General features: G+C 50.8%; 1 protein-coding gene across 3 annotated transcripts in view; it reads right to left on the bottom strand.

The window, feature by feature from the left end:
* Nucleotides 1-12,919, bottom strand: part of LOC105187893 (ras-related protein Rab-37) — a 100,477-nt gene that overhangs the window by 69,810 nt on the left and 17,748 nt on the right. For all 3 annotated transcript variants that reach the window (XM_025303892.1, XM_011149013.3, XM_019843492.2), the window contains exon 4: nt 3,909-4,019. In XM_025303892.1, the coding sequence (XP_025159677.1) occupies nt 3,909-4,019 (111 nt within the window). The remainder of the gene's footprint in view (nt 1-3,908; nt 4,020-12,919) is intronic.

The raw sequence follows: 12,919 nt of genomic DNA, 5'->3' as shown, positions 1-12,919 counted from the left end.
TTCAGCCGCGGAAGTAGAGCCCCTGTTGCAGCGGATAAATAACGGAATAGCGCCGAGCGGACGCGCTCGCGCGGAGAAAGGAAGGCAGGCGCGAGCCGCGCGGGAACCCGTTCTGTATTTTTTCATTTATATATTAATATAAATGTGATAAAACTATATATACCTACACACACACTGTATACGCGCGTGCATGTTTGAATCCCCCCGAGCTCTTGGCTGATTCTATTTTTTTCAGCCGAAATATCCGGCTGCGCTGCAAATGCTCGTGCTTTTTTCCGGCCCTCTTTTTTCCCGCGTTCCGGCTCAAACGGATTCGCGTAGCGAGGGACGATTAAATTCCTCGGGGCGATCGAGCGCACGCGAAAAATATGACTACCACCGATCACCGACATCGCGGCCACCGCGGCCGGCCGCCGAACCTCGCGGCAATACTGTCATGTACTCGATACTCAATACTCGATCGCGTAATACCGTGCGCTTCATAAATGCCAAGGTCGCGCTAAAGCTGTGACTCCGAGCGATTCGCAAGTCGGTCTACCGGCGATCCTCCCTCGTAATTGCACAGTTTATATCACAAAGACTTTCTCTGCCGGCGTTCCCATCAAAGGCGAGTAAGCCAGCCACCTGAAAACCTCAATACAAACGCCTCTGTAAATCCCGTCGACGTTCCCCCCCCCCTCCCCCCTGCCTCCTCCTCCTCCTCCCTCGCTCTATCTATCATCTCTCTTTCATTCCGTCTCTCTCTCTCTTCCCCTCCTCCGCCCCTCTCCATCTTCCCGGCGACTCGTGAAAGCCCGTTCTGAGGGAGATCGGGGGATCGAGCGGAGAACAAAAGGGAGGGACCCCGCTCGCTCCAACGACTCTTTTTCGAGGCTGCTGCCCCCGATAACCGCCGGCCGGGCTGCGAAAATATCAAATGCAAATGGCTCTCTCACGGGCCCGGGCCGGTCCGACGGCGTTCGCCGCGTAAAAATCGCTCGGCGAGGTAGCCGCAAAATCGAATTTCATCGCGGCGACAAGAGACGAAGGCGCGTTCGGCGCGACGTTGATCCGGCGAAGGGGAGACGGCATAAATATTCATCTGACAGCGCGCGCGACGCGAACGACTCGCTCGGTTCGTCTCTCGCAGACCGCACGTTGCGGACGTTGCGCGTAGGGATGCAACGATAAATCTCGATAATATCGAGATACCGACATACAGATAGAGACAAATATCGAATATTTATCGATACTTTTTTTCTCTCCGATAAAACATATCATATCGGTATGTCGATATGAATTTTACTGATACTTCGTATTTTTCTCTCCGGCAAATGTGACCGCGGTTCATTATATATTTTCTAATAAGAATAACGACAATAAAATATATACGAAGGTAAAAATTTTGTAAAAGATCTTTTCAAATTTTTCGTGCGTACCCCTATATGTATAAATTTATATATATATATATCGATCTTTTTCAAAATTATCGATATTATCGTTATCGATCCCTAGCCGGTGCACTCGAGTCGGAATTTTGCTTGTTTGTTGGTCTCGCGAGTTACGTCCAACTTGGAAAATCAACGGGGAAGCTCGAGTTGTGTACAAGTTGTCTCCTACCTTGATGACGACAGCGACGTTGATTACGTTGATTGCCGTCTTCTCCGCTGAGAAAAAAAAGAGTCTTGGGAAGAGACTCTTTTCGGGATTAATTAAATCGATTCGATTGTCTCAACGGTCCGTCTGCATTTGATCTTTATACTCTTACTTTCCGTCAGCAGTGTGTTAATCGTCCAACTGTTTTAGCTGCAGATACGATATGCGAGGTAGGCAAATATTCGATAATTCTATAAGAGTGATTTAACAAGGGAAAGATTTAGAAATGGTTAAATGGGCAAGGAAGAAACAACAAATTTCTATTTCCGCAGCTTCTTTTCCTTTTTGCAATGGAGGGTCCCGGTGGGACCCTTGAAGCTCTTGAGAGAGCTGATGAGAAGGAAAAGCTGCAGAGGCAAAGATAACAGCTGTGCCGTTTACCGATGGAGATTTAAATCGTCGGTTAATTAAATTATCGACTCCACGCAAAAATAACAAACAGGAGGAAGAAAAGCCGTTGATAAATGCAAACGAGAGAGTGCCTTCGCGGCACGCGAAGCACTATTGGACTATTGGTAAAAAATCAGCACCTGCACGATACCTGGGCATTACGTCCAGAGTCTGATATTCATTCGTCCTTGTAAAATACTTACGATTTTGATCGAGAGTATAATTAATTAATTGCGAGAGTATGCCATTTGTAGACCGTCGTCTGGATCGATTTCTCTTGCCGTATGAAGGTAACCGCAGATAGAGATTGACGAATAATCGACAATTCCCGAGAAACTCTACAATTATTTATCGCAATAACATCCCTCCCTCCTCACCCTGCTTAAATTTCGACTCGTCTCCACCTTCGAGCGTCTTCATACTCTCGATAAGTTCGCCGGGCGTCCGTTCGGATCGGAAGCGTCCTACCTAGCGAATGATTCGTCATACCTGGAAATAAACGACGCTGGCCGCATGCGGACGTTCCGCTTCCTCCGTCCTGACTTCCTGATCCAGTATCCTGCTGCTGCCGTCTTCTCCGGATACTCCATCGCGACACTGACACTGACACTGACACTCGCGTGGATGTGACGGTCGGATCGAAGGAGAAATACGAGCGTGTGTGCGTGCCAATGAACACGATACCGACGCGATAGCTCGATTAAGCGTTTTAACAGCCGATAGGAATAATAATTACCTCGCTAACACGCACGCACGCGCGCACACACCGCCATCGTCGCTCGTCCGCCCGAAGCGTAATGACTCGCTCGCGGACAGCAACACGAGAGAGAGAGAGAGAGAGAGAGAGAGAGAACCAAAACAATGGGCAAAAAGCGCCACGTCATGCTCCCTCGATCGTCAACCGTGATCGTTCGCCATTGAGCGAGCGAGAGATCACAACAATCAACACTACCGAAACATTGCGGCCCGTCGGCGTCGGAGCGATCCGAGCTGTCAGGAGCGTCGCACGTGTGGTGCTTATCGAAAGAGCCCGAGCCCAACATTTCCGAGCTAACCGCACATTTCCAAGACGCTCGTTCGCGCCCCTGACGACGCTCCCGAATCCTGATGAGTCCGCAAATCCCCGAGTCGCAATTTCCCGAGCCAATCGAAAATAAGTAAAAAGCAGACTGCGAAGCAGGGGGAGGGAGTCCGTTGTCCTGTCCGCTCCATCAACCCCACTCTCACTGGCTCGCTCTAATTACTCAATCCTCCAATTCCGCAGATTGTCTCGTCATTCTTACTTCCGCGCGATCACCGCGTCCGCGGTGATTTGGCCCTTTCGAACTAATGAATAACCCGCGACAATCGAGGTATCGGAGGCGATTAGCATACAACGCCCAAAGAGGCGCAGCTTTCATCCGAGCGCGCACGAGTGCACGCCTCATGGCCGCCGGACTCGTTGCGCAAATGCGCGCGTTGCTCACATTGCCAGACGTTGACGTCGACGCACGTCAGCGCGCGCGTCGACATTGTAATTCCGCTCGGCTTATGTCGCTATCACGACAATTAACAGCGTCGCCGGACAAAGAACGCCAGCGCCAGCGCAGCGGAGGGGAACACCTTCCAGCCCGCGCGGATCGTTCGAGATGATCGCGCGGCCCTCTCTGATCGTCTCTCCCGACGCGGTTACTGAATATCAATCTCTAAATAATCGGCTGGGAATTAAAAAGAAACGCGCGAGGAGCGGAGGAGGTGCAAGTCAAACGCCGAACGGGGACGGGGAAGCGTCCCGGTGACTCATTCAACTTTGCGAAATAATCCCGAGGGAGCACGTCGCGCGCTCTCTCGGACGCTCTCGGACCGGAAGGCTCAATTGAGTGTTTCGGGGCGGTGTTACTCACCGTGAAGCCGATACCCACGGTGGCAGCGAAGTTTCCCGGCTGGAATCTTCCGGTGTCGAACTGGACCAGCAAGGACGTCTTGCCGACGCCGCTGTCGCCGAGAAGGATTGTCTGCAAGCACACGCGCGAGTGATCAGCAGAGAGCGCGAAACTTCCGCGGTTTCGACGTAACGCGATTGTTCGTGCGATTGATGAACGGGGGCGAGGGGAGAGAGGGCAGGGAGACGGAAGGAGGAACGCGATTTATCTCGATCTCTTAAAATTCCGCAAGTCGCTCTGAGAGGTGGACGCTTGGTCGTTTGATGCGATTACATCGATTGTAAATTTTGCCTCACAATTTGCGACGTACTTGTGTATGTGTGTGTGTGTGTGTGTGCGTCGAGGAGTAGAATAAATGCGATTTATATTGACGGCGATATCGCGAAACGTACGAAAAAAGTTATCGCTAGCGGCGCGACCTACCTCCGTCGGAGCGCTGAAAATGGCAGATTTTCTAAAAAGGAGAAAAAAAGAAGTTACACAGGCGGCCAAAACGTTCACGTGTTTCTTTCAGTTTTATTCAACGTCCATTAAAAAACGCGAAGCAGATTGCTCGCACAAATTCGAGCAACTTTTCAGAGAAATTGCGAGCTGCTCGCATTTCTGACCGCTTGGTGGCTCCGGCGTTGAACACTCACGGGAGTTGGTTCCTAAAAAGAAAAAAAAAAAAAAAAAAAAAAAGAGCAAGAGGAGGATATTTTTCAGTGAATGGAGCTTCCTCCGGGCAAGTATCCCCTCTTGTTCTGCACCGTCGCGCACGTGGATCCGCACAGGAGCGCGGATGCACGATAAAAATGCTTATAAAAGCGCTCACGAACGCGATTACGAGGACCTATCGGTTTTCCGGCCGTAGTCGAGTCGGTATGCTCGCTCGCTCGCTCGAACGCAATCGCGTTTTTGTTTCGAGATTGTTTGGTACCCCGCGCGCACAGGGGGTGGCCGAGAGGGGCGGGAAAGCGGTGACGACGATACGCGGCGGCCGCAAAGTCGATTGCGAACGATAACCGGCCGACGCTCGTTTCCCAGCGTTTCCAATATCGCGCGTAATTCTCCCTCCAAAACGGACCGCTGCCGCGGCTCGTCGACATTGTTACGCGCTAACTTTCGGCAGCCGACAAAGCGCTTGATCCTATTTATTAAACGCTAACACGTGATTATTAAAGCGGGGGAAATCCGAGCCGCTTCTCCCGCGCGAGACGAAGAAGTTTCCGACAGCACGTTTCACTCATTTTATATCATCCTCTGTTCACGCGAAGATTCCCTTTATCCCATGTCCTTCAGCCCTGCGGCAGAAATGACTCTGAGGATCACTCGATTTCGCAACGACGCGCTTTATATTCTCGACGTCGATGTCGAGTGAGTCTCAAAATGGCGGCAAGCCCAAGCTGTTTCTTCAGTCTCCTGCGTTTTCCAAGAGATCAGCCGCGCCGCTCTCGACTTTCCGCGCGACTCACCGTGACGTCAGATCGCAAGATATCGATATGTAGGCCAGAGCTCGAGCATCTCGTGACGTAAGACAAGAAAGAATATCAATGCCAGCGGAGGACAGCGGGACAAAGACCAAGACAGGCGGCGCGCAGCGAGACGCGCGTGCGGCAGGTGCGCTCCTGCCATTGTGCGGAGGCGCAGGAGCGTTGTCCTCGCGTCCCGCTCGTAAAACACGTCAGCGACACGTCGGCGAGCGCGGACGGACAATAAGCGGTTAAACGACAGCCGCGCGCGCTTAACGCCCCTTCGCGGTTTCGCCGCGCGGAGGAGCGCGCGAGCCAGCCCGCTCGCTCGCGCAACGTATATATCGAAATATAAACGCGCTCTTGTTCACTGTAAAAACTAGGCATCGGAACATGCGTGTTGAAATTGAGTGTGTTATTGTGTGTTATTTTGATACATTAGCTGGCGTTAAGGCACTAACAGTGCGTCAAAATAATTCGTTTTCTGTTACTCGCCTTCAAAAAAAAAAAAAAAAAAAACAAAGAAAAACAAAAAAAAATATCGTATCTATCGAACAAATCAATGTAATAATAACTTGCTCTCATATTATTACAGACTAAATCATTAATTATATGTTATTCATTATTATATGTTTAAACGTAATATATTAAATAACGCGTGACTTAAAATGGAAGGAATGTGTAAAAAAGATTCATTCATTTGTACGCTTGTGCATTTCAAAATGACACACTTGAAGTGTGTTATTTCGATATACCTTCGCAACGCATTTGAGGTGTGTTATTTTAATATAATACTTTCATAACACACTGAAAGTGTGTTATTTTAATACACCTAACCCATTAATACACGTACAAACGATTATATTTAACACGTACATAAATATATTCTTTTAACATACATACATGTGTTAATTTAATTTGCTGATTTTTTATGTCTAAACAGTGGACAGTACATATTTTAACACGCATCAAGCATGTTTTATTAAGTAACACACTTCAGTTTGCAGTGTTACGGAGCGGTCGTCGCTCGCGTTGCGTCCCGTCGAACGCATTCTCCGGAATGCGCGCCGAATTTCCGCCAATCGCTCGGCAAAGCGGCGTCGGTTTTCCTTGCAACAGGCCGGCTCTCGCCTGTACAACGAAGCGTCGAAAGCACTCGATACGACGTTTCGCGCGCGCGGGCGCGTCAGATGTCGGGTTTTATTAGCGGTTAATAATAGCTTTCACAGCTTCATCTGCCGCGACAGAGACGGACACACGTCTCTCTCTCTCTCTCTCTGAGCGTGACGCGGAATTACATCTCAGCCGTTGGTTACGGCGGAGCGGCGGGATTCGAGTACGAGCGCTCCCGTGGAAAAGAGAAAGCCGCGACGCGCGCTGGATAACCGCTGGAGTATGTTCTTCGTGTCGAAACTATCGCCACGGAGGGACATTACGGATAACTGACGTTCAATCTCCCGCCACTTCAGCATGACGCAGCCGCTCTCTCGTGTCCTCTACGCGCCACTCTACGCGTCCGTCCACGCTCGACGTGAGACGCGGGCGAAAATCGCCTTTCCGCGGAGAGGGATGGGTAAAGGTAAAAGAGAGAAAGAGGGAGAAAAAGAAAAGTGTCGCTTGTTCGTCTTATCGCGTCCTATCGAGTTGCCTCCGCCGGGAGATATCTCTATCGTCAAAGAGCACTTTAAGCCTGCGATCGGACTGCACGCGCGTTCACAGTCCGGCCGGGGCGAACGCGAAGAGCCGAAAGCCGCGGGATGGGTCATTCGATTCGCGAGAGCCGTCTCCCCCCTCCGCTCGCTCTCTCCGGCAAGATTTTGTGGGCCAAACGCGACTGTGCGCCGGCCGCGCCGGGCCGGCCAGAGATCCTCCGCAGTGTGTCACATCGGCCGCGAGGATTTATATCCCCGGGGCCTCGAGGCGGCGTCCCCTTCGCGGTGAATTTCCATTGAAAGATTCGCAGGACCCCCAGAGGGTGGTCGTGACGAGTGTCGGCGAATGTGTCGGCCTCAGGGGCGGAGAAACTTAATTCACTGCCCTCCCTTCCCCGTCTCGCTCGCTCCTTCTCTCGCTGCCTCTCGCTCCCTCCCTGCGTGTCGCCCCCTCTCTCCCTCCTCCTCTCGTTCTCTCTTTCGGTCTCTCCCTCGCTCACCCGCCGCTCGATGATGTACCTCTACGTCGCCCTCCCCCCTCTTTCTCCACCACCCTCGGAACCCCGTTGTTTTTCTTTGTGATAGCTGTGCCGCCGCCGCCGCCGTCGTTCGTTTTCAATTAATTGTGCCGGTAATCGTCACGAATAAGTGAGCGTTAAAAGTTCTCTCTCTCTCTCTCTTCTCTCTCTCTCTCTCTCTCTCTCTCTCTCTCTCTCTCTCTCTCTCTCTTCGCGTGTCGAAGAGGGTTTCGTTGTCGTGCGACGACTGCATGGAAACTTTCAGGACGATCGCATAGTGAATTAATCGGGACCGCGAAAATGACGCGAGCAGTCAGATATCGTCGAGAGGGGAGGGGAAAGGAGGGAAGGGGAGGGGCGTATTACGCACCCGCAAGATTGGCGTCCCAACGTGAGAAATGGCATTGAACAGTAGCGCGGAAACGTAGTAGAACTCGCTCGTTCAAATGTGAAAGTGCGCGATATTACTGATTCGATATTTAGTCTGAGCGTAGGCAATTAACATGTAACGAACACCATTGATTTTCACTAATTACCTCTACGAGCCAGCATTTAAGTCTGTACATCGAATGATGGGCAAACAATTCGACTATATACATATTCGATTACTTCGCTTAATTGCTTCGCTATTTGTGCTGCGCTGCATATTTTTATAACCGATTGCAAATATATATATATATATATATTAACGCGCAAACAAGAAGCGATCATCCACTGGATATTAAACAATTAACGGTCGGCAACTCTCTCTCTCTCTCTCTCTCCTCGATTTATTCGGAACGAGAAGATCAAGGAGGAGAAAGAGCGCGATGTGTAAATACATAAATTATATTCAAGGCCGAATCCCGGCGGCTTTTCGGCGGCGAGCTTTCAAGCCTCAAGCGGCCTCCTCCGCTTCTTCTATCTGTGCTTATCGGCGACGGGGAATTTATCGACGGCCATAAAGTCGTCGCGTCCACTTGGCTCGCGCAACGAACGAGTTCGTTTCTCCCGCGGTCGATTAACGATCTCGTCCAATCAGTTGCGATCACTCCTCGCGACTCAATCATCGGCGATTTACGGCCGCGCGCTCCTCTTCGACGGACCGCGCGAGTCCGATAACGAGTGTGTCTACGATCCCTCGGGATCGACTCGGGCTCGTTACGCACGACGATTCCTTTGCATCGCGAATGATTCACTTAGGACTCCCCCCTCGTGGATTTACGTGCGAGAGCGAGAAGCAAAGGCCGAGAGACGAGGAAATCGCGAGATTTCCAGCGGAAACGTCAGTCCGCCGCAGTTGCGCAGTTGCGAGACCGTGAGCGTCTCTGTCTGTCGCGATAACACCCCCGCAGACTCTTCTGGTACATATATACGTGTATATGTACATATATGTATATGCAAATGTATATAGACATATAGACATATGTACACGCGAGTATGTCTCTGCAGAGTTCGTAACTGCGACGGAAGTATAAAGCTGAATACGCGATCGGCCACGGAGTCGTCATAAAAGTACGCTCGTAAAAGCGGCGTAGCACGAAGAGAGCAGCCGTAAAGATTTACGGACGAGATGTTGCGGGATTCGCAGGCTCTCGCGATCGCCGGCCACAGTCCTGCCGAATGAGTCTTTCCCGCAACGATCGGACGAACGGAGAGAGTCGTCTCCCTCCTACACGCCCTTCGCCCTTCGGACGTTTCCGCGCTTCGCGTCGTATTCGCGCGGAGCAACGAGGAACTATACTATAATCGCGAACTGCCGGTTGTAATTTATCGCAAAACAGACTGCTGCGTTCGGGGCTAAGAATCCTCTGAAACAGGGCAGGGGGAGGGGGCGAGGTCTGAATGAAGTCATTAATCGGGTGAGGGATCGGCGGAAGCGGGCTAGGGGACTAGGGGGGGCTGGCTGTGCTACGATTTCTCAAAATATCGATAACGATATTATCTCGTCGTTCAGAGCCATCGACAACGATAATATCGATAATTTTGAGAGATATCGATATTTATACAAAAAATATGTATATACGTATAGGGGTATGCATATAAAGGATATGCACGAAAAATTTGAAAGATCTTTTAAAAATTTTTATCCCCATATAATTTCTTGTCGTATTCTTATTAGAAAATATATAATGAACCGCGGTCATTTGCCGGAGATCAGCACATACATGGAGCAGGAGATCCCCATTACGGTTCAACGATTCAACGGTGGAAGTGATAAAAAAGTGAGCGAATTTACTAGACATCGAGCAATCACATAATATATGTAATATATTCTAGTGAATTCACTCACTTTCGTAACTGTCGATTTTATCGGAGACAAAAAAGATATCGATAAATATTCGATATTTGTCTCTCTCGATGTATCGATATTTCGATATTATATCGCTTTGTCGTTGCATCCCTAGCTATGACCGCGAGGAGCATGTTGCGGCGGAAAATTCCACACGCGCACACATACTTTTGCCTTGTTCTGCCAGACGTGATCATGATGAAAACGCGTGCGCTATATCGCAGATATAAGCAAATCGCGCCTGGCTCTTGTCGCCCTTCAACGTGTTACACATTTTTCTTGGATTTCGGTCCTCAGAATTATCAGCGCGTACAATAAGCCCACTTTTCATGTGCTGACTCGAGATCGATTGATCGGCGAGTCAGAGTGTCGCGCTTTCCTTTAGATTCCAGCGAAGCCGCTGCCTCTCGGAGAATTGCGAAAGAATCCTTTGGCACCTGCGACCTCCCTTCCGAAAGGACATTTATCGAGCCCTCTCGCGCACGCCACAGATTTTCTTCCTCGCTCTCGTCTCCTTCCTCGCTTTTCCTTCCTTTTTCCGACGACGCGCGCTCGAGTATGCAGGTCGCGAGTACGAGACAATGCGTAGCACAGCGAGTCGCGTCGCGTCGCGTCGCGTCGCGTCGCACAGTGTGTGATGCAGGAAATTGATGTTCAAAAAGGTCTACAGCATTCAATTTTCTTGGAAACCGATCGGGACGATTTTGTTGTTTAAATGAAGGTGAGAAGATTACCTACAAATCATCTTCTGAAAATGTATCAATATTTCATACTTTGTCTATTAAGGATTTGGTTAGGATTCCTGGTATCGAAAATATCGCTCGGCAGAATTGTAGGTAATCTTCTCACCTTCATTAAAAAAAAAAAAAAAAAAAGCGTTCCAATCGGTTTCCCAATCAAGAAAATTGAATGCCGTAGACCTTTCTGAACATCCATTTCCTGTATCACAACACTGTTTTGTGCGTCGCCTCGCGATTTGCACCGAGCAGCGTTCGCGGTCGTTTAGCGCGCGTGCCGCGCGTTAGTGCGTGTGCGTCGAGAGCTGCGGCCACCGCGATGGATGGAACGCGTTAGCGTGCGTTTACGACGTTGTGTTCGAAAGCGTGAGCGAACAAGCAGAGAGGGGGGGAAACGCCGAGCGCGAAAGAGGAGCCATGTGCGCGGCGTTCAGGCGGCGGGAAAGAGGCTGCTGTAAGATTCGCTGAATTCAACTGCTCGGCGTGTGCTCGGAAATTCGGCTGAATCCAAGAGCATGCGCCAATCAGATTCGCGAATGTTGCAGCAGTCGCAAAGCAGCTTTTCCTGCTGAACGTGGCTGAACAATGAGAGGGCCCGATGGCAAGCGGAGACCGCGCGCGAAAATCTCGACCGAAACATTCATTCGTAATCAGCGTCTAAACCTGCTTGAAATTATTGCAGATACCGCCAGATCTCTTTCAGCGAGAGATGCAGAAGCGGCATTTTACTAATTAGATCATCTTTGCGGGCAAGTCGTGGTAGGGCTTTTCCGCACGCGCGATGCGCATAACGCGAGCGAGCAGAGAGCGCCTTTAGGCGCGGCCGCTCGCACAATGCCGCTTTTCGTGGCCGCGACGTCCAATGGCGTGACAAGGTCGGGTACATTCGTATGCTAATCGCCGGCGAGCGAGGCAGCAGGAACGAGAGCCGCGAGAGCGAAACACCGAGAGGAGAGACGGCGCGCCGTTCCGCAGATCTTCGGAAATATCCGCGCATTCCAAAAAGAAACGAAAGAATACTTATAAGGAAGCAAAACATAAAAATATAAGATCCTGTTCAATCGCTCCGACATAAATATATTTCTTTTTGTTTTTGGAATACGCGGATATCTTTCCGTCATTAACAGCTAAGGGGTTAGGCTAGCTAAAATGAAACGGGCTTTTCCAAGACGGCTATATGAGATACCTCACGTGTTGCGTTCGCCGAATACTCGAGATTTGTTACCTTCCCGGCGAGATAGCCGACGTTATTCCCGACTGAATAAACCGCTGCTTATGCAGCAATATAAATAAGCTGCGGAAGTGCCGCGCACGCCCGGCTCGGCCGAAAATTCGTAAACCCGACGCGACGCGGTGAGCATTCACGAACGCAAACGACAAAGGATTATGCGATGTGTGAAAGCCGAGTCCGCTCCCGCGGTGTTCGCTTTCAAAACGGAACACGGTTATCCCACCGGCCGAAAGGTCAAACGGAATTTCGCGAGGACGTGCCATGCGATCGCTCGCGGTGCTCTCTGAACACGTCGCTGCGACGAATCGAGTGTCAGTCACTCTGGCCTGCGAGTCCAGGCAGGCTTTCGCCCGGTCTCATTGCAACGACACTAGCATGAATCGCACGCGGGCACGCAGTAGTCCCCGCCCGGAAGAGCAGCGCGTCGAATGGGAAGACCGAAAAAAACGAGGCAACTTCCCGCGAAAAGTCCCACGGTTCAATTCACCGAGACTCGAACGGTAACACGGCGAAACGATCTCCCGAGCCACGCCGCCATTTTGCCCGAATATGCACTTTTACCGAAGAGCGACAATTAGCCGAGGACAGGTGCGCGCTCCGCTCGCGCTCAAATGAGCGGACGAGTAACGCAGCCGTCCGCGGCTGTCCGGCTCCGACACTTTGGCTGAAAGAAAGACGCGAGGCGCTCTCTCTCTCTCTCTCTCTCTCGTTTGTCGACGTTTCTCGACACGTCGAGAGCGCGTCTGCGACGCACGGCGACTCAACGGGCCGCTCTCGTCATAATTAGTCTCGCGCTCACGCGGCACGTGTTCATCATTTATCTCGCACGCATAGGTGCCAAGCGGAAGAGCATTAATCGCGGCATGTCGGGAGCGCCGCGCGCGTAAACGGAAGATCGACATCGCCGAACGCCGCTCGCCGCGAATAATGCCACGAGGGCAGTCTAAAGGCTCGTGCTACATTAGCTGTAAGAATAAGGCTGTAAGGTTGCAAGACACGAAATGAAATATTTTCATTCGCTGACAGCTTACAGCCTTACTCTTACAGCTATTGTAGACGAGCCTTAAGGGCTCTAAGAGCAAGGCTGTAACGTGAGCTGTCAGCGAATGAA

Source organism: Harpegnathos saltator, unplaced genomic scaffold (genome assembly GCF_003227715.2).
Source record: "Harpegnathos saltator strain DR-91 unplaced genomic scaffold, Hsal_v8.6 scaffold58, whole genome shotgun sequence".
NCBI lineage: Eukaryota > Metazoa > Arthropoda > Insecta > Hymenoptera > Formicidae > Harpegnathos > Harpegnathos saltator.
The sequence above is the reverse complement of the archived record's forward strand: the minus strand, read 5'-3'. Positions and strand labels throughout refer to the sequence as shown.